At 46.2% G+C, this 22,547-nt stretch overlaps 1 protein-coding gene across 1 annotated transcript in view; it reads left to right on the forward strand.

Annotated features, from left to right (window-relative positions):
* Positions 1-22,539, forward strand: part of LOC311488404 (ras-associated and pleckstrin homology domains-containing protein 1-like) — a 64,478-nt gene extending 41,939 nt beyond the window's left edge. The window contains 13 exon segments of the mRNA XM_084545072.1: positions 3,933-4,010; positions 5,421-5,495; positions 5,648-5,732; positions 13,232-13,353; positions 13,457-13,522; positions 13,617-13,760; positions 14,560-14,670; positions 14,769-14,867; positions 15,203-15,323; positions 15,673-15,803; positions 18,371-18,532; positions 18,534-19,608; positions 19,611-22,539. Of these exon segments, the coding sequence (XP_084401198.1) occupies positions 3,933-4,010; positions 5,421-5,495; positions 5,648-5,732; positions 13,232-13,353; positions 13,457-13,522; positions 13,617-13,760; positions 14,560-14,670; positions 14,769-14,867; positions 15,203-15,323; positions 15,673-15,803; positions 18,371-18,532; positions 18,534-19,608; positions 19,611-20,746 (3,405 nt within the window). The 3' untranslated portion in view covers positions 20,747-22,539.
* The last annotated feature ends 8 nt before the right edge of the window (positions 22,540-22,547 follow it).

The raw sequence follows: 22,547 nt of genomic DNA on the forward strand, positions 1-22,547 counted from the left end.
CTGTATGTGTGTGTGTGTGTGTGTGGATGTATGGACTTCTGCTTGGGTCGTCCTGCATCGAGCATTCTGTGTCAGTGTTCCACCACCTCAGCAATAACTGCAGTCCACTCACACACACACACACACTCACACACACAGACTGCTGGCCCACTTCTGCTGCTTCCATATGATTCTCATCGCTCTGTTTTTTGAGCCTACGGCGGCTCAGGAGGGACATATTCGTCATAACTTCAAAGGCAGCAGCGTCTTTCCTGAGCAGAGTCTAATTTTAGTTGCTGCATAATGTAGGTCAACTGAATATCTATGAGATGAGTGGAAACGTTTGCACTGCAATCTGACGGAGATGGCGGCGGTCTGCGGGGGTGGGGTGCAACGAGAAAACTGCTGGAAAGACTCAGATTCATTTAAGAGTATTTTATCTGAATGAGTTGAGGATTTAAAATGTGTAAAGATTTAATAAAAGCCCCTAAAAGCAATTAATAACTACTATTATAACATAAAGTAAAAGATGCTAGTTGCTATATTATACTAAAAAAAAAATAATATGTTAGTCTCCACATTAGTCTAAACATGAGAACATTATCTTAACCGGATAAATTGAGCTGCTGTCTCTTAAACAGGACAACATTAGCATAAAAAGATAAGGAAAGGCACCTCAGTCGCTATATTAGCCTAAGAAAACACAATATTAGCTGCTGCTACTTTAACTCAGTTCAGTTAAAATCACTATATTTGTCAAATTTTAAATTTAAAAGGGCTTAAAGTAGCTAAACAATGCAATGTTTTGTGCATTTGTGCATCATAAGCTAGCATTAGCATGGAGAAGACAACGCTACATAATCTTAAACATGATAATATTAGATGCTATGTTGCCTTGAACGTACAATATTAGCTTACGTGATAAGGTATGGTTGCTTCGGTAGCCTGAACGCATCAGTCGCTATATTAGCTTAAAAGAACATAATGTTAGCGACTATTTTAAATTCGATAATTCAGTTTGATTCAAATCACTTTATTTGTCCCCAAGCTGCATATTAAAAGAGCGTAAAGTAGCTAAAATAATAAACAGCATCACAATCAATAGAGACAAAGAATTTATAAACTGTTTTGTGCATTTGAGCGTCATAAGCTAGCATTAGCATAGAGAAGATAATTTGTGGTTGCTATGGCAGCCTGAACACGTCAGTTGCTTTTATTAGCATAAAAGAATGTAACATTAGCCACTAATTTAACTAAAACAAGACGGCATTAGCATGGAAGAGTTAGCTGCTTCATTAGCGTGTTTGCTCCTACAGTAGCCTAAACAAGCTAGCCTAGAGAAGATAATGCTAGCTGCTACATTAGCCTCAGCGAGATAATGTTTTCGCTTTGCCAAGATAACGTTAGCTGCTATTTTAACTTTAATACGATAACTTTAGCATCAACAATATTATGCTAGTCATCATGGAGCATCGCTATGAGAGATGAGAGATGTTTACACAGCAACCTGAAGATAACAACAGTAGAAAGAGCAGAAAATATAATAATGTTTTACTTTAAATAAATGAATATTAATATAACGTAGAGTCAGATACCTCAGGGGTCACAGGTGAGACAATAACAGGTGTAGTTTATTACATAAAGGGAAATTAAACTGTGTGAGGCTCATGTACGAGGATAAAGGCCCTTTGGATATCTCACTGTAATATCTTACATAACCTGACTGCATGTCAAACTCTCAGAGGACACATGAGAGGACAGGGGACAATTTATCTGAACCACGCGAGCAAAACTCTGCTAGGAATAAATGACAAGAATAAGAAAGGACCACATTAAAGCTGTAGAACCCTCTGGGACATAGAGTTAGTTTAATACGCTTTAGACTGGGTTATTTAACGTTAAATTATAGTTGTAATAAAATGAGTCTGAATATGAGGAAGTGAAACAAGATAAACACACTTGATGCTAACTTTTGTATCGTTTAGCATCATATGCTAACGCTAACACGTAAATAAGACAGATTCCTCTGATGCACAACCTTTTTAGTAAAATATTTAGCCGTCATTACGTTTTAACCTTTTATCCCAGTTTTAGTTCAGATTACAGATGATGTGTTATGTAATTGTATATTTTGGCAAATTTAATCCTTTTTCTTTTTGTCAAATTCATTGTTTTTATCTGTGTTAATAGGAGTTACGTAAGTCTAATGTCTCTGCATTAGCGTTAGCAGCGGCTAACTGTCTCTCCAGTCTCCTCCATTTTGAACGCTAACTATCCTACATACATTAAAATAAAACGTGTTTTCATTAATAAGTTTTTATTTATAAAGAACATAGCGTGTTTTAAACTCATTTTAAATCTGTAAATTCATATTTTTATGAGCAGGTGTTTGTCAAACTGTTAAATATTTATCCTTTTCTATATAAATTCACTTTATTAAATGATTATGAATTATATATTTAACGTTTAAATGATTTCTGAGTGTTTAGAGCTCTTTACGAGATACTCACTGGCCAGTTCATTAGGTACAGTAGTGAATGCATTCTAATTTAACAGTCCTGCTCTAAATGTAGGTTCTGTTATTCAGCTTTAGTTTCTAATAACTCAGAGACCTTGTTCCAAAATATGTATCATCTCCTCAACTCAGTCCAGTTTACCTGCTCCTCCAACGCCCTGATCATCCAGGTGATTCACCTCCTTTCAACATCACGTCTAACAGTCATGACGGATGGATTTAGATTAGAACGGGTTCACTGGTGTACCTAATGATTTGTCCGGAGTGTGTGCATTCTTTGGGAGAGGATGCCGATAAGGAGATTGGCTGATAATCTCCTCTTCCTCCTCCTCATCATCATCAGCTTCATTCCTTTCTGCCCTTTCGCTGGTTCACAGCGTGGATCCTCTTAGATGTGTGTTTGTGTGTGTGGAGCTGGAAAAAAGTAGAAACTGAACTGAATTTAAGAGGAGGAGGAGGAGGAAGAGGATGAGGAGGAGGAGGAGGAGGAGGAGGAGGAGGAAGAGGAAGAGCTGTTGGACGGAGTGAGAGGAGCCCGTGAGGAGGAGAAACGGGAGCTTGAGATAAAGAGATCAGTGCCTCGGCATGGAAGTTGGCACGGCAACGATGCCCCTCCCCCTTCGCCTCCTCTCTCTCTCTCTCTCTCTCTCTCTCTCTCTCTCTCTCTCTCTCTCTCTCTCTCTCTCTCTCTCTCTCTCTCTCTCTCTCTCTCTCTCTCTCTCTACTCATTCCCTCTTATCTCGCTCGTCCAGGGAGGACGTGAGGCAGCATTTTGTAGTTTAGATTTCTGGGTAAATTTCCAGTTGAACCATAAGCTGATCTGTCACTCAGACTCTCTTCTTCTTCTGCTTCTTTTATTCCTGCTCCTGTTTTTGCGTCCAGATGTTTTTGTTTCCTCTGACTCTGTCGCTGGAGTAGGACTGAATCAGGTCGGAGCATCGAACACATGCCCTCCTCCTCCTCCTCCTCCTCCTCCTCCGACTGAAACCCATCAGACTGGATAATCCTGCCGAGTGTGTGCTAACATGTAGCGTCCGAGCGTTAATCCAGCAGTCTCAGAGATGACGGCGATGAAGAGGAGCAGGAGGAGAGGCCAGATGCTTCCTCACAGTCTGGACTAACTTTCATTTTTGTTTCACCACTTTTCCCTCGACTCTGTCTGGAGCTTGATGAAAATCTAGTTCAGCGTGGAGCAGACACACAAGTGTTGATTGTTTGTCTGTTTTAGTTTGAGACAAATCTACAGAACATAAAGGATGACGTCCTGCTGGAGGAATCAGGTTTGTGTGTCCTCTGGTTTGTGTGCCCTCGGGTTTGTGTGTCCTCAGGTTTGTGTGTCTTCAGGTTTGTCTGTCCTCAGGTTTGTGCGTCCTCTGCGTTGGTGTGCGTCTCTTGGTTTGTTCTCGCTGACTATTGTCTGTTGTGTGTTTTCCTGCAGGAGGAGCAGGCGGCCAAGCTGAAGGCGGAGAACATACGAGTCGCTCTGGAGAAGATCAAGGAGGCCCAGGTGAAGAAGGTGAGTCCAGGTTCACGCACGCCGTGCAGAAATACACCCACGTGCCAGTTTATTAGGTACACCGGTGAATGCATGCTCATCTAAATCCTCCTTCATGACTCTTCTAATGTTCAGTTGAAACTGACTGTCAAAATATTAGGAACACCTGTCAGTTCAGTAGTACTAGAAAATGAAAACACAGTAGAATCAACATCTCTGAGTCATTAGAGACTAAAGCTGAACACCAGAACCTTCATGGAGACTAGATTTAGAGCAGGACTCTTATATTATAATGCATTCACTAGTGTACCTAATGAAGTGGCCAGTGCGCGTTGTGTATATTTGTGTTTGTGTCTATGAGCACGTGTGTGTGTGTGTGTGTGTGTGTGTCTGGCACGTGTCCAGCTGTTTTCTGGGTCAGGTCAGTGTTACTCCACACTGGAGTCTCTGGTCAATAACAGCTGGGGTCAACACACTCTAACACACACTAACACACCCATACACACACACTAACGCTAACACACTATAACACACACACACAGCACTCAACATAATGACCGCTGCAAGTTAAGTCTCAATCCCAGAGACGGAGACGGGATTAACAACCTGGATTATTTACTCCAGCTACCTGTGTGTTTGTTTGTGTGTGTGTTTGTTTGTGTGTGTGTTTGTGTGTTTGTTTGTGTGTGTGATAGTGTGTGTGTGTTTGTGTGTTTGTGTGCGCGTGTCCATGAAAGTGAAAGTGATATTCTCTGACATGTGATCAGTTAAATGTCGTCGTTTGTTTCTGTGGATATCAGTGTCTGAGTTTACACAGATCAACATCGTCCTGTTCAGTGACTGACACCGTTACCATGGAGACCGGATATAAAATGACGTGGTCAGATACGTGAGTTCACATGAAAACGTCTTTACTGACGAAGAGGAGCATCACACATCTGCTGGAAATAGAAGAGAAGAAGAAGAAAGAGATGATGGAGAAAGAAGAAGAGGAAGAGGAGGAGGAGGAAAAAAGGAGATGAGGAGGAGAAGGAGGAAGAAGAAGAAGAAGCAAAAGGGTGGAGGACGAGGAGGAGGAGGAGGAGAAAGAGATGGTAGAAAGATGAGTAGATAGTAGAACAAGGAGGAGGAGGAGGATTAGGAAAAAAGAAGAATATGAAGAAGAAGAAGAAGGAAGAAGTGGAGAAATAACTAGAAAGATGGACGAGAAGAAGAATTAGGAGGAGAAGAATGGGAGTAGAGTGATTAGTAGGAAGAGGAGTAGATGTAGTGTCTCCTCCTCCATGTCCTCCTCCATGTCCTGAATGTGTAGAGTCTTTGAAGACGACCAAGATGTCTCCACGTCTCCATCGTCTCCGTCCAAATGGTCCATCTTGTCTTTCTACCTCCATGTTTCTGTCTTTAAATCTAAATGATCCTTCTCGTCCTCAGCTGGTGATTCGTGTCCATTTATCGGACGAGAGCTCGAAGACCATGATGGTGGACGAGAGACAGACGGTCAGACAGGTACGACCCCCCCCCACCTACCATCATCATCATCATCATCATCAGTGATACCTTTAATAGTTTCTTCTTATTAATAACAGTTGTTTTACTCTGTTATGATGTGAGTGTTGACCTCTAAGTGTCTCTGTCTCTATTGTGTCTCTGTTGTGCAGGTTCTGGACAGTTTGCTGGAGAAGTCTCACTGTGGTTACAGTCCAGACTGGTCTCTGGTGGAGACCATCAACGAGCTGCAGATGGGTGAGAACACACACACACACACACACACACACACACACACACACACGTTTCTATGTCTGTGAGGACATGTCATTGATATAGCGCTTCCTAGCTCTGACTACTGGATCAGTATCAGTTCATGCAGACATATTTCAGTTATCTGTCTCCTCCGTCTTCTTCTCTTCTGTCACGTGTCTTTACTTTTGTCGTCATCTTTCAGTCCTGACGATGCTCTCAGAGTTGGAGCTTCTTCTTCTTCTTCTTCTTCTCGATTTCTAACTAAGGAAATTGTGTGTATTTAAAAAAAAAACATTAAAAATCTGAGGATTTTATGAAACAATATCAGGATGTTTCAGACGAAGGTTGATTTTAAACCCAGACCTGATGCATTCTTTAGCAGAAACCTAATTACATCCATGAACCAGAGGGTTAACGGTTCCATCCGGTTCGGTGAATGCATTTCCTGCTTTGACCCATTAGTTGTACAGTTAGTAGTGTGAACAGTTGGAGCAGTGGGCTGCAGCCTCTAAAGGCTGCTCCCTGGTTGGATGCTTCCTCAGGACACCTCAGCCTGGGACCCCTCGGTCCTAAGCTGCACCTCTAACCACTGCTCCACAGCTCCCCCACAATATATCTGGTAGATGGATCAGTTTAAAACTATACAGTCTGTACTATAGGCTGCTGAGAAATATAGAAGCTCTGGAAATAAATGCATTAAATAATATAAATACAGACTTCTTACGTCCTCTTACTTTTTAAACTCCTAATGATTTGGTGTCACTGGTGTCGCCTGCAGGGAAAACAGCGACGGGTCAAAGCTTCAGTCTGACAGGAAGTCACTCTGCAGGGGGATGATGGCGGCTGGTGGGGGGCTGGTGGATGGTGGTCGGTCAATAAATAGGGCTTCCCCCTCCACAGACTCCTCTCATTGAGTTTAATTAATCAACAGTGGAGCAGATTTAAAACCTCAGCTCTGAGAAAACAGTCGATTTATGTGAATTATTACGAAATAAAACGAGCGCCACACAGATATAGACCCCCCCCCCCCCCCCCCCCCCCCCCCTTTCTTCTAACTGAGGCCCTGCAGATGTAGGTTAGATCACACGCATGGCTGCAGCAGACCTACATAAAGACTGTGTGTGTGTCAAAGAGTGTTAAGTGGAGTTGAAGCTTGTAGTACAGTGTGTGCTGGAACCCCCCCCCCCCCCCCCCCAACACTCCCCCCACTTCCCGAGGGATGAGTGGTTGTGGTTGAGTATCTGAGTCACCGATGAGCAAAACTAAACTACACACGAGGATGAATCTGCTTGGTGGCGTTTGCTTTAAGAAGGAAAAGGCTGGACGGGAACATCTGGCATTCAGTAATACACAGGATAAGATGTTATAATCCCTTGTGCCAAAATCCCAGGCAAAACACATTTAGAGGCCCTGTTCAGCTAAGAGACCCTACCTAACCTATGGTCATATAATATGACAATTAACCTATAATCTACATAAACTAAGTAAAAGCTGCTGGCTTGTAAGCCCATTGAGCAGCATAGTTCAGACATTGTAAAACATTAACTAAACGCTGCTGGCTTGTATGGCCCGCTCAGCAGCTAACCATACCTACCACGTAACAAGAAGACAACAGCAGTATGCAGCATGTCATTGGGGTTTTCAAATGGGCACCTCCCTTCACCGATGTTTCGTTAAGTTAGGCCCACGACACCTCGAGAAGGCTTAACAGTGATTTCCAGCGTCCTGGAGTCACCCCCCTCCACACCGCCACTGCACAACCCTGTTTCCCTCACCATTCGATGTCTATCAACAGCTAATATAGTAACTAATAACCACGTAACAAAAACAAATCTACCATGATTCGCCCCGTTGATGCGGACTGAACCACGAGCCAAACAAACAAATCTACCATGATTCGCCCCGTTGATGCGGGCCGAAAACACGTAACAAACAAACAAATCTACCATGATTCGCCCCGTTGATGCGGACTGAACCACGTAACAAACAAACAAATCTACCGTGATTCGCCCCGTTGATGCGGACTGAAACACGTAACAAAAACAAATCTACCGTGATTCGCCCCGTTGATGCGGACTGAACCACGAGCCAAACAAACAAATCTACCGTGATTCGCCCCGTTGATGCGGACTGAACCACGTAACAAACAAGCAAATCTACCGTGATTCGCCCCGTTGATGCGGACTGAACCACGTAACAAACAAACAAATCTACCGTGATTCGCCCCGTTGATGCGGACTGAACCACGTAACAAACAAGCAAATCTACCGTGATTCGCCCCGTTGCTGCGGGCCGAAAACACGTAACAAACAAATCGCGTAATAAACAAATCGAGGCCTACATGCGGCCTTCCTTACCTTAGCTAGTTCCCCAGCTAGCATGCTTTCTGCGCACCCATAACCAGTCGCTCGCTCTCTCTGCTGCCCGGGACATGTTGCTAACCGCAGTCCTCTGGCTCCTTCCTCGTATGCCCAGCTCGCTCAGCAGAGCAATCACCGACTTTGCCACAAATCCACGGCAACCCACTTCTACCGGGCGGACATAAGCCTTCCATCCATTCTGCTCTGCATCTGCTGCTAACTCTGCATACTTAGCTCTTTTTCGCTCATTAGCCTCCTCAACTCTATCTTCCCACGGGACAGTCAGCTCTATGAAATAAACCACTTTCTCTGGCTCAGACCACAACAGCAGATCTGGCCGTAGTCGAGTGCTAACTATCTCAGCTGGAATAACCAGCTGTCCATTTAAATCCGCTCTCATCTGCCAGGCTCCTCCTACTCTTAGCTGTCCCGTGTTATGCCTGATGCCTGCTGGTCTAGCCTTTTCTCCCTCCCGTACAAACTTAATACATCTATTCTCTCTGTTAACGGCCATGGAATTTAAATTCACCCGTTTTTCCTCAATTGCAGCTGCTAAACATTTCAGTACCTGGTTGTGACGCCAGGTATAACGTCCTTGGGAAAGACTAACCTTACAACCTGTCAGAATATGTCTAAGCGTGCAGACACAAGTGCACAGTGGACAGGCATTATCCTCACCTACCCATTGGTTTAGGTTCTGGGGAGTTGGCAGCACATCATAAGTAGCCCCTAACATAAATCTAATTCTGCTAGCCTCCATGCTCCAAAGCTCTCTCCACTTCAACTTCCTTTTCTCCACACTCTCCCAGTTCACCCACTGACCCTGCTTAGCCTGCGACACTGCCTTCGAGCATCTAACTGCTTCCTCCTGCTTCTGTACTTCTTCCACTACCATCTTTCTCCTTTCCACTGCTGATGCCTTGCTCCACAGAGGTTTCCCTGCACACAGCCCTAGGCCTCCACGCCCTTGCTGTACATGACCTATGATATCTCTATGTTTAAGAGCTGCCTGTGCTTGCTGTACTGCCTCTTTTGCCTTCCACTTCCTCCATGTCTTAATAGTAGGCGCTACACTCCTAACCACTGGATCCTTTGACTGAGTAAGAGTCATTTCCAGTCTAACTTTAGCACACTTAAACTCCTCTGTTAGGCTGGTAACTGGGAGCTCCAGAATGCCTTTCCCATACAAGGCTGTGTCACTTAAGCAGCGTGGGACACCAAGCCACTTTCTGATAAATGAATTAATCATTCTTTCTAACTTTTCTACCTTTGAAAGGGCAACCTCATACACCGTCAGCGGCCACATTAGCCGAGGCAGTAAACCAAATTGCCAGCACCACAATTTTAACTTCCCTGGTAGCCCTGACCGGTCTATGCTTGAAATGCCTTGAATCATTTCCTGCCTCAACCCTTCAAACTGCGCCTTATCACTAAGACTTGCATCATACCATCTTCCCAAGCTCTTCACTGGCTTTTCCAGCACTGTGGGAACTACCTCATCATTTATAACAAACTTCTTATCTACTACCTTTCCTTTAACAATAGAAATACTCCTAGATTTAATAGGCTTCACTTTCATCCTAGCCCACTGCAGGTTGCTATTTAGCTTATCCAGCAATCTTCTGGTACAAGGAGCGGTTGACGTTGCTGTCGTCATGTCGTCCATGTAGGCCCTAATTGGGGGGAGGCGAAGCCCTCCTTGCAGCCTTTCTCCACCTACCACCCATTTGGAAGCCCTAATAATAACCTCCATTGCCATTGTAAAGGCTAGTGGAGAGATTGTACACCCTGCCATGATGCCTACCTCCAGCTGCTGCCATGCTGTAGTGTATTCTGCTGTGGTAAAGCAGAGTTGAATGTCTAAAAAGTAGGCTTTGACTAAGTTTTTTATACTGCCTGGAACTCTAAAGAAGTCAAATGCTTCCCATAACAAACTATGCGGCACTGACCCAAAAGCATTAGCCAGGTCTAAGAATACAACATGCAGGTCTCTCTTCTCTTGCTTTGCTAACTGAATTTGGTGCCAAATCATACTGGTGTGCTCTAAGCATCCAGAGAAGCCTGGGATCCCAGCCTTTTGCACCGACGTATCAACTAGTCTGTTTTTAACCAAGTAACTGGACAACCTCTGTGCCACAACACTGAAGAAAATCTTCCCCTCAACATTAAGCAGACTAATTGGTCTAAACTGGCTTATTTCCAATGAGTCCCTCTCTTTGGGAATAAAAATCCCCCCTGCCCTGCGCCATGCCTTGGGAATAACCTGTTTCTTCCATACTACTTTCATCAATTTCCACAGGAACCTCAGCACATCTGGTGCACTCTTATACAGCCGGTAGGGGACCCCATTAGGTCCCGGGGCTGAAGAGGCTCTTGCACGTCGTACCACTTCTTGAACCTCTTTCCACCTTAGTGGGCTGTCATCACACTGGCTAACTATTTCACCAATAGGTGGAATATCAGAGGGTAGTGCCAACTTTCTAAACCTGTCCGTATCTTTATGCACCTCCTCCAAGTACTCCTCAAGCCTCTCTCTTGGTACCGTGAGGCTACCATTCTTTTCCTTACTAAATAGTGACTTCACAAACCTAAATGGGTCCTTATAAAATGCTAATCTAGCTCGCTCTTTCCTTTTCCTATTTTTCCTAATGTTCTCCGCCCTTCTTAACGCTGCCAATCGCTTCCTAACATCTGCCTGTAAACAATCAATACCTTCCTTCTCTTCAGCTGTAGCTTTCCTCCACTGCTTCTTAAGGAGTCTCCTCTCCTGTACGAGCCTATCGATCTCTTGCTGACGCCTCAATCTAACCACCTGTCCCTCTTGTTTCTTCTGTTTCTCAACCACACCAAATCTTTCCTTACCATAACCATAAATAATATCTCCCATTTTCTCCAACTTACTCTCTGCCGTCCTTTTAAGTCTACCTAGTACACTAACCAAATCACTATTGATGTCCTCCCACTGCCTAATATCTGATGCACCTGGCCATTTGATCCTTGCTTTCTGACCGCTAATTTTCTCCCTTTTTGGCTGGCTGGCCTCTCTGTCTGCCTCGGTGCTTGTACCTGCCTCAACATTAGGGGTACTGATGTCCTGCGAACTGTGGGTTAACTCCTGTCGCTGGACTTCAACCGACTGACTTAATGCACTTCTTAAGAAGTAGCTATCAATGCGGGGTCCCTGTGTTCCCTCTGCCAAGCACTTTTTCCTCCCTTGGTGGATTCTGAGGCCCTTTACTGTTGTTATCTTTTGCCAGCCACACACACAAACCTGCTGCTTCTTTCCATCTCCATCTGAACTAGTAGCTTCCATTAACGTGCCTTGCCTACTCGGTGTCAAATTCATTCCTGGGTCAAAAGCCGTGTCAGTCCAAACTGAGTCATCTTCCGCCCCTGCTCTCGCTGACTCTAGGGGTATTTTATCATTAGTCGTCTTTGTAGCAAGTTAGGGTGTAGCCCATGGCTTATTAAAGCCTGGGCTACTGCCACAATGATCTATATCTGGATCTATATCAGAACAGCTGGTTACATCAAATGATGAGATCTGAGACGTGTATGTACATGAGGAGGAGCATCACATCTACGGGAAATAGCAACAGTAGAAGAAGAAGAAAAGGAAAGGAAGAGAAGGAGGAGCAGGAGGAAAGGAGGAGGAAGAAGGAAAAGGACGAGGAAGAAGAAGAAGAGAAACATGAGAAGGAGGAGGGAGAGAAGAAGATGAAGGAGAAGAAAAAGGAGGAGGAGGACGAGGAGGAAAAAGCAGAAGAAGACAGAAAAGAAGAAGTTTTCCCCAACTTTTTCTCCAACGCTGAAGAAGATGACCAAGGTGTCTCCAGAGCGTTACTGACAAAGTGGAGCATTAAATCTGCTGGAAATGGAACAGAAGAAGAAGGAGGAGGTAGAGGAATAGAAGAAGAAAAAGAAAGAGAAGAAGGCAAAGAAGAACAAGCATCAGGTGGAGGAGAAGTCCATGTTTGTGTTTATTCAAATATTCTGCTTTTATTCGACGTGTGTTGGTTTTACACTCACTGGCCACTTTATTAGGTACACTGTTGAATGCATTCTAATCTAAGTCGTCTTTCAACACTGTTCTAATGTTGATCTGATGCAGAAACAGTGTCAGAAAGGTCTTGATCCTCTCTGGGTGGTGCTCATAAACTGGATTAATGTGGGTCTGTTATTTAACCACTGACTACAATGTCACAATAATAGGAACACCTGTCAGTACAACACATACAAGTCAATAGTTCTACAAACTGGAGGACAGAGACTCTTCCTCCAAACAGTTCTCCTTCCCTGATGAATGATGACCTCTAATGACCCGTTACTGTCCAGAGACTCTGACGCGTGTTCTGACTAAAAATAAAACATCTGAGACCTAAAGAATAAAATAAATAAATAAATAAAAGAGAACTTTATGTTAGTTCCAACTCATCACAGCTGGTTTGGTCCGTTTCGGTCCTCGGAGGAGAAGGAGACATGTGAAAGGCAGCTGAGACGGAGCAGAGAGACAGAGGACAGTCAGGAGTTGTCCAAACGAGGTCATGGAGTTTCCTTATTTCCACAAACAAATCAGAACATGTGCTCAGACCGCAGGGAGACGGTTAAACATGGATTCTTCTCTGAGCCACGGCAGCAATCTGAAGATCAGTCTGATCAGAAACCTGGAGACATTATTAATATGACGGAAATATTAACATCTGAGCTCATCATTTAAAATGTTACATAGAATAAGGACTACAACCAACACGTCCCTCTGTTTTCAAGGTCAACAAACAATAAAAGCCATGTTTTCATGTTCCGCTTGAGGGTTACCTAGGCAACCAGAGACCAACTGGACTATGGACGACCCGAGACTGGATCTTAATGTTAATCATAAATGCTGAAGTTAAATTAACTCTAATAGCCAGTCTCTCTATCTGTCGGCCATCTTGTTTCAATAACCTTTATTGAAGCGTCACTGGACTGCAGAGTCTCCAGCTTTTAAAGGCTAACCCTTCTAACATGCTATCAGCTACAGTATATGTTTTACAGCGTTCATGCAAAGAACAGTTTGAGATCTCTCTTTGGAAACCGAAACAAATCATTTAAAACCAAAGTAAAAATAACTCAGATTGATTTTCTTGTGATTTCTCTGTGCAGAGCGGATCTTCGAGGATCATGAGAACCTGGTTGAGAACCTGCTGAACTGGACCAGGGACAGTCAGAACCGCCTCATGTTCACCGAGCGCATCGAGAAGTACGCCCTGTTCAAGAACCCACAGGTGAGACCAGACTGGACCGGACCGGACCGGACCCTTTCTGATCACAGGTAGCCATGTTGTGTTCATGTAGCACTCACCTGTCACCGTCTTATACCTGCTGCAGAACTATTTGCTGGGGCGGAAGGAGACGTGTGAGATGGCTGAGAGGAACAAAGAGGCTCTGTTAGAGGTTAGTCTGCTTGTTGTTGTTTGTTTTTTACATGTTGTTCTACACACATACCTGGGTTTTAATTTCATGTGAAACTCATGTCTCTGTGAATCAGGAGTGTTTTGGGGGAAGCTCTGTGTCCGTCCCAGAGATGGAGGGAGTCCTGTGGCTGAAAGAAGACGGAAAGAAGTCCTGGAAGAAACGCTACTTCCTGCTCAGAGCATCTGGCATCTACTACGTCCCCAAAGGCAAAGCCAAGGTGAGTGATGAAGATGATGATGATGATGATGAGTGGAGGAAACTTTATATTTGATTTGAGTGTTTTATACTAATGATTTATTGATGGGTGTATGTATTTATATAAATACTTAGATGTAAGTGTTTGGTTAGATGTTGTCCTCTGTTAATAGACTCTTCCTGTTAATCACTTGGAGCAGAGAGGGTATAAATGGAAGCTAGTAGCCTCAGTCAGTTGGAGCTAGCTGGTTGGTGGAAGTTGGAGGTGGTTGGAGTTGGCTGGTGCAGATTGGAGTTGGTGGGAGCAAGTTGGTGCAATTCAGTGCAGGTTGGAGCAGGTTAGAGTTGGTTGGAGCAGGTTGGAGCAGGTTGGAGTTGGTAGGAGCTGGTTGGAGCTGGTTGGAGCTGGTTGGAGCTGTCTGCAGGAGGTTGGAGTTGGTTGGAGCTGGTAGGAGCTGGTTGGAGCTGGTTGGAGCTGGTTGGAGCTGTCTGCAGGAGGTTGGAGTTGGTTGGAGCTGGTAGGAGCTGGTTGGAGCTGGTTGGAGCTGTCTGCAGGAGGTTGGAGTTGGTAGGAGCTGGTTGGAGTTGGTAGGAGCTGGTTGGAGTTGGTAGGAGCTGGTTGGAGCTGGTTGGAGCTGGTTGGAGCTGTCTGCAGAAGGTTGGAGTTGGTTGGAGCAGGCTGTGCCTCTTTCTAAAACAACTTAGAAGCCTCTGCCAGTCATGAGTGTAAATCTATCTGATGGTGTGTTGTGTTGTACATCTATCTGATGGTGTGTTGTGTTGTACATCTATCTGATGGTGTGTTGTGTTGTTCTCTGCAGGCCTCCAGAGACCTGGTGTGTTTCCTCCAGCTGGATCACGTCAACGTCTACCACGGCCAGGACTACAAGAGCAAGTACAAGGCCCCCACTGACTACTGCATGGTGCTCAAGGTAAACTACTGCTGCTGCTGCTGCTGCTCTGTGATACTCCTATGATGACATCTAGTGGTGGGAGGCTGTAACTACAACCCTCTGCTCTGTGTGTGCAGCACCCTCAGATCCAGAAGAAGTCTCAGTACATCAAGTATCTGTGCTGCGACGACGTCCGGACTCTGCAGCAGTGGATCAACAGCATTCGCATCGCTAAGGTACATACCCTCAGATAGCTTCACAGGCTAACGCTGCTAGCATGCTACAGGTGATAGCATGCTACAGGTGATAGCATGCTAGCAGGTGATAGCATGCTACAGGTGATAGCATGCTGCAGGTGATAGCATGCAGTGACCGAGGAATGTTCAGGTGGAAACTGAGCTCTAGAGTTTTGTTGAACAGAACCTTGAATACATGTATCATTTCAGCCTTAGCTTGTATTTTTTTATCTTGTATAACCTGTCATCTGTCTGTCTATCTGTCCATCCGTCTGTCTGTCCATCTGTCTGTCCATGTATCTGTCCATCTATCTGTCCATCCGTCTGTCTGTCAGTATGGGAAGCAGCTGTACATCAACTTCCAGGAGGCTATGCGGCGGTCGGAGGCGGCCTACGACTGGTCGTCTCTCTCTTCCTCCTCCATCAAGTCTGGATCCAGCTCCTCCAGCCTCCCAGGTCTGCTCTGCTTTAAATAGATTATTCTCTGTCTGGGATGATCTGGCCACTTCATTAGGTACACATTAGGTAGTGAATGCATTCAGGTCTAAATCCTCCTTCACGACTCTTCTAATATTGTGTTGATGTTAGAATCATTGTGGAGGATGGAGTCTGTGATGCTGTTAATCTAGACTGAACTAAACACTAAAGAGTTTCTAAAGAGTAGATTAAAATGTCAAAATATTAGGAACACCTGTCAGTTCACTGGTACTACTGGACAGGACTGTTTTCACAAGTGTACCTAATAAAGTGGCCAGTGAGTGTGCATCATCAGCAGCTCATAAACACACCTGTATCGTGTCTACAGAGTCCCAGTCCAACCACTCCAGCCAATCGGACAGCGGCGTGTCGGAGATGACGTCATCAGGCCACGCCCGCTCACAGAGTGTCGTCAGCTCCATTTTCTCCGACGCCTGGAGGAGAGGAACGCAAGGAGAGGTGTGAACACACACACACACACACACACACACACACACACACACACACACACACACACACACACACATTGCTCTGATAACACGTGGACTGCTTTTCCCATGATGCTCCTCTGCTTTCCTGTCAGCGGTCAAAGGTGAAGGGACGTATGCCGGTTCCTCTTTGTGCAGGAGGAGGAGGAGGAGGAGGAGGAGGTTAGACAGGAAGTGATGTAACAGGCATGTGAACAGTTTGGCTGCAGCGTTTACATCAGAGACGACGCGTGGTTTCATTTATTCTCATATAATTAATTAACTTCCTACATGAAAGTTTAATTCAACGTTTGTATCCCACCACCACAGTCTGCTGAATCAGGATAAATATCTGAGCAGTAAACAATAATAAAATGACACCAATAAACAAGAGAATAATGAACTTAAAGAGAAAGCTGCTGATCTTCATCTCCCTGGGTCTGTGATTTAATTTAATTAATGACGTTCAGCTTCATGTTCTGCATACCTGGCTCTAGAAGACGCCGCATTGTGAAGCGTTGACGTATACTGACGTGTTCATGTAGTCAGAGATGTGTCGACGAGTCTGTTAATTTTAGATTTTACTCGCACGTCTCTACTCGCTCTGTTCTAAGCTGATTTACTGATTCAGTATATTTAGGTTAATGTTGGGTCAATACCAATAAGCTGAAGGAATCTAATGTGGGATTACAAATGCACCATCACTGGCCAGATCATTAGGTACACTAGTGAATGTATTCTAATATAACAGTCCTGCTCTAAATCTAGTCTCCATGAAGGTTCTGGTGTTCAGCTTTAGTTTCTAGATGTTGATTCAACCGTGTTTTCTTTTTCTAGTACTAGTGAACTGACAGGTGTTCCTAATATTTTGACATTTTAATCTAAATAACAGAAACTCTTCAGTGTTTAGTTCAGTCCAGTTTAACAGCACCACAGACTCCATCTTCCACAATGATCATCAGGTGAATCACCACCTTCCTGACTCTGCTTCTACATCAACTCAACATTAGAATGACTTCAATAGTGTACCTAATGAAGTGGCCAGATTAGGTGCAAGCATTTTGGCCGATGAAATAGTGTTTCTCATTCACTGTCTGATCCATAAGTTTCAGAAAATTATAAATACACCATCACAACGTAACTGGAGTTCAAGATACCACGTGAACAATTTATATGTTTTGTCCAAAATATTAAAACGAAATTAAAAATACAAAGTTTACACTAACGTAGGACAAAGAAAAGGATAAAAAAAAACAACACTGTGTGTACGTCTGGTTTCATCCTGATTCTTAAACGGCTGCAGCTCAACTGTTGTTTTTCTCTCTAACCTCGTGATGTGAAGGAATGTCCTAACCTACAAACGTGTGTTTTTAACGTTTTTAACAACCTGTCGGACAGAACGTGGTCTGACGTTGATGAGGAGACTGTTTTGCTTCGTAGATCCAGTAATGATTCTACACCATTTATTTTCTTGTTGACTACACTTGGTCCAGACAGTACTATAGTGCTACAAACTGGAAGCCTGATAAACTTCCTCCTTCCTTGCGATGACGTGTTTCTGTATTTTCTGAAGTGCACCAGTCCGTTCCTGCAGCAGAACAAACCCACAACATGATGCTGCCACCTCCGTGCTTCACTATTTGGATTAATCTAAACTACTGTTGAAAAAAGTCAGACGTCAGACTTTGTCAGAGCTCTTTAAACCCGTTAAAGCTTTTTGTTTTTAGTTCGGAAAGATGGAGGAGCCACGATTCTTCACTCAGATAGAAAATGATGGTGCAGAAGCAGAGGGATGTCTAGATTGGACTTCCAAAATAAAATCTCCAAGATACAAACAGGAGCTCATGAATTGCCTCTGTATTAACAATGATTCAGTGTTTGTGTAATATTTTCCAAAAAAGCACCAAGGAAGTAGCCACTTAACTTGCATGAATGCTACCTTCAAAATAAAACCTAATAGACACATTATTTACATCATCTCAGTTCTCCTTCAAAATAAAAGTCTATAAAAGCAACCAGAAGCTGAGAGAGGGGCTGCCTTTCAAAATATGTCCAGCAACACTGATCAGGAGGCCACGTATCCCAGAATGCATTTCACGTCCAACTGCCAAAATCTGTGTGTAGTTTGTGTACTTCGATTAACATCCTTTGTGTTTGTGGGATTTTCAAAATAAAACCTTTTATCTACTTACGAGAAGTAACAAAATCAAAGTAGCTCCAAATAGATTCTCAGATGTTCTGGATCAACGTTTCTCTTTGATTTCTAGCTGAAGTAAACCCAACGTTTCTGAGATAGACCGTGGTAAACGTCTTCCTGATTATTAATGAGAGTGACTGGTGATTGGTTGATTGGTTGATTGATTGATTGGTTGATGGCTGCCTCCCAGGTGTGTCTGCAGGTAAAGTGTCAGAGCTGTGTTCACTGACTGCATCCGTCTGCTGTTTGATTTCTCACATCTTGTTTCGGTTTAAAGAGCTCTCAGCTGGTGTTTGATTTTAATTGTGTCTCTCCTCCTTTTCTCCTCCTCCTCCTCCTCCTCCTCCTCTTCCTCTCTACAGATGATGAAGATGGATCCTATCAGTAGGCCGATCCCCCTCCAGATACCGACCCTGTCCCCCCAGCCGCTCGCTCTGTCTCAACCACAGACTCCACCCTCCCGGAGCAGCTACACCGACGGCCTCGTCCCGTCCGATGACTCCTCCTCCCCGTCGCCGCCCTCAGCCTCCTCCCCCTCCCCCGCCGCCCCCGGTCGCCAGCGTGGCCCACCAGCCGACACCTACCTCCTCATACGTGAAGTACAGCACGCTGGCTCGCCTGCAGAGCCAGAACCAGTCCAGGACGCAGCAGGCCGGCCCGACTCCTTCGCCCCCCCTTCCCATCCAGACCCCCAAACCCAACTACAACACCCTCCCAGCGGCGTACAGCACCTCCCCTCCGATGCCACCCTCTCCTCCGCCTCCTCCTCCTCCCACAGCGCCGGCTCCCGGCTCGGCCATGGCGGCGCTCAAATTCGGTCCGCCGAGCCCTTCCGCTCTCCCGCCGCCGCCACTGGAGGAGGAGGACATGCAGGAGACGTCGTACCTCCCACCTCCTCCACCTGAGAGCCTGGAGGCCAACGGGTTGCCGCCTCCTCCTCCTACAGATTCCTGCCCCCAGCTCTCCAACAGCGGCCTCCAGCAGTTCCTGGCGCAGAAGTTTCCCAACATGGTGTACGACTTCAGCTCGCCGGCGCTGCAGGACAACCCTCCTCCACCTCCGGGCGAGCTCTCTCCTCCATCCTCCCTGCAACTCCTCAGGCCTCTGTCTCCCAACGCACCTCCGCCTGCACCTCCCAAAACCTTCACGGGTGGGTTCCCCCCTCTGACGGCTCCCAAACCGTCGGGCCCCTCTTCGCTTCCCATCGCCCTCTCGCCCGTGTCCCCGACGCAGCAGCACATCGGACACGGGCCGGTGAGGAAGCAGCAGAGCTTCTCCACGGGACACTCCCCCAATCAGCCTCCTCCTACTCTGCCCAAGCAGCACAGCCTCTCCTCCAAAAACCTCGCCATCTCTCCCTCCTCCTCCTCTTCTTCTGTCTCCATCGCGGCCGCCACCTCCTCCCTGGTCAAACAGATCGTCAACCAGTTCCCAGGTAACGCCGCTCCTTCCTCTCTGTCGGCGTCTAGCTCCATGGAGGGGTCCAAGTTCGCTGCTCCTCAGTCTCCTCCGGCGGTTAAGGCCAAACCTAAATGGCAGCCGGGAGGCGTCATGGCTCCACAGTCTCCAGAGTTCCCCCCACCTCCTCCTGACAGCTCTGTGGAGATTTCCCTCCTCCTCCTTCCTCCAAGTCGGGCTCCCCTATAAAGAAGTCGCCTTCCACCTCCTCCACGGGATCCACCAAGCGGGGGCCGCCGCCAACCCCCCAGAGAGCCTCCTCCATCCGCTCTGGCTCATCCGGTGAGGTCCAGGATGAGCGACCCAAAAAGGTGGAGAGCCTGGTCAGTAAGTTCGGCCACGCTCCTCAGACTGGGACCTCCTCCAGCTCCTCCTCAGCGACGGGCTCCCCCTCCAAAGACTCCTCCACGCTTCCCGCTCCTCTGCCCAAACCGGGGAAGCTGAACCTGGCGAACCTGCCGCTGGCGCTGCAGGGCCTCCAGACCGCCCAGCACCACCAGCCCAACGACTTCCCGTCCCCTCCTCCCCCACCTCCCCCTGCTCATCCTCCCCACCTCGACTCCTCACCCGACTACTTCCCGCCTCCTCCGAGCGACTTCGAGCTTTTCCCTCCCCCTCCTCACCCGTCAGAGTTCCACCACCCGCCGAAGGTCGCCGTGGTGAACCCCCAGCCTCAGGCGCAGCCGCCGCCGGCTTCCTCCTCCTCTTTGTCGTCGTCGTCATGGAAACAAGGCTCGCTGAAGAAGGGGGCGGCCCCCCCGCCGACTCTTAACCGTCGCACCAGCGGCACGGCGCCGTACGACATCACACCCTCCCTGCCCCTCTCGCCTCCACCCCTGTCTCAGACTCCACCTCCCTCCCTGTCTTCTTACTCCTCCTCCTCCTCCTCCCCCGTTCCACCCACCTCCCCAAAGTCGGCGGGGCCGGGCTCCCTGACGCTGAGGCCCCACTTCCTGGAGGACCTCAACCGCACCCTGAAGAGGAAGTCGGTGTCTCGCCACGGCTCCCTCACCTCGTCCCACCTCATCCCCTCCTCCAAGATGGAGCCCGTGGGCACCATGGACGACATGGCGCTCCTCCCGCCACCTCCCCCCGAGCTCCTTCTGCAACAGCAGCAGCACGGGGGGGCCCGAGGACACTCCCAGACTCTGTCTCGCCACCACACGCGCTCCCACTCCGCCAAACACGCCAACATCTCAGGCTATGCAACGCTGCGACGAGGCCCGCCTCCCGCTCCGCCCAAACGGGACCAAAGCACCAAACTGACCAGTGATTGGTAGAGGGTGAGGACACGGGGGGGCGGAGCCTAACCATCTGAACTGACCAATCAGGTCTCATTGTTCCAATCAACTGTCTGTCTTGACTCTCTCTTTACCATGAACCCCTTGTAGCAAGCCGTGTTTCCTCCTAATGTCAGATTGTTAATATTAACCTCATTATTATTATTATTATTATTATTATCATTACACCTTTAATCCAACAACTCAATATATATATATATATAAATATATATATATATGTACATATATCTGTATACAAGCAAGCCAGAAGAAAAGAACAAAAAAAGAATCACCTATCAAGCTTTTTTCACGATGTCTGTGCAGCTTTGCATAAAAAAAAAAAAAAGAAAAGACTCGAACGACGACGACGACAACAGAGACACTCTGCTGCAAACACAACCGGTACCGCTGGTAGCCATGGCAACGGAAGGAACACGAGACGTTGGAACATGTGTGTAGAAATGTATGTTGTGAACTGAGCGGGTTGAGGGGGGGTTATTCATTTTCATTTCAAACTTTTTGTGTGTGTGTGTTTTTATATAAGATTATTTAATACTGGAAAAAATATTGTTATTCTAATTATTTTAAAAGTTTAAGGAGGAGGAGGAGGAGGAGGAGGAGGAGTCTGACTGGGTCTGGGTTCTCTGCATGTCTCCTTTAGATTTAGAGCCGATCTCTCAGAAGGTTTAAGACTTTGATTAACCCTCGTGCTACCTTTGGGGTCTCTGGGACCCAAGCAAATGGACAGACAGATAGAGATCATGCAAGAGGGTAGCACGAGGGTTAAGGGTGCTCTGATCAGCTGATTGTCTGAAGCTTTTTCTCCATCAGTTTCTCAGGAAAACTGAACCTGGATGATTATTCTTCTGGAATTAAAAATAACAGATCAGTAAATCAGTGAAGAAAGTGAAATAAGAACGAGAACAAAACAAATTAAAGTAGCTGATAAAAATTCTTTCTTTTCATCTTCTGTCTAGTTTATCTTCCTCCTCTGTTTTCTCCTCCTTTTCCTTCCTCTTCCTTTTCATCTCCTTCTCTTCTTCTCGTCTTTATTTTTCCTCCTCCTCCTCCTTGTTCTGCTGTTCCTGGCCGTCCTGTGGCCCATCAGCTGATCGATCAGAGCGCCCTGTTTAAAGCACTAGCGTGTCGTCAGGTCTTCCTTCCTCTGGAGGCCCAGGTCACGTTGAACTCGTTCATCTCAGCCGTTCAGATTCAGATTAGATGCTGGTTCACCGGGTGGACGACCTGAGCGACTGTCCCGACTGACGCGTGGCTGTGAGGCTTCCTCATTAAAGGTGTGTGCATCCCCTTGGTGTCTGTAGTAATCAGAGAGGATCATGGGATGCCCCGGGAACAAGTGCCTGAAAAACAAAAAAAAAAGTGCTGAATCTGGTAACGGGTGTTTGTTGATTCAGGAGAAACTGAATGGATCATTCAGATCATTGATCTGTGTTTACATGGACGCTGGTTCTTCTGATAGTCAGATTAAAACCTCTAAAGGTGGATGAGGAGGAGAGGTGGTGGTGGTGGTAACCATGGTAACCTTTACTAATCATCAGGTGAGGGACAGAAACATGGAGGTAGAACAACAAGATGAACCAAGATGGAATCAATGTGGACAGAGATGATGGAGACGTGGAGACATCTTGGTCGTCTTCTAAGACTCTACACATTCAGGACTGGAGGAGGACATGGAGGAGGACATGGAGGAGGAGGAGGACATACGTCTACTACTTCCTTTAACGTCTTCCCCTCTTCTTCCTTGTTCTACTTCCTCCTCCTCCTTCTTCATTATTGTTCT

This window comes from Chelon labrosus (genome assembly GCF_963514085.1).
Source record: "Chelon labrosus genome assembly, chromosome: 5".
In the NCBI taxonomy this organism is placed as follows: Eukaryota; Metazoa; Chordata; class Actinopteri; order Mugiliformes; family Mugilidae; genus Chelon; species Chelon labrosus.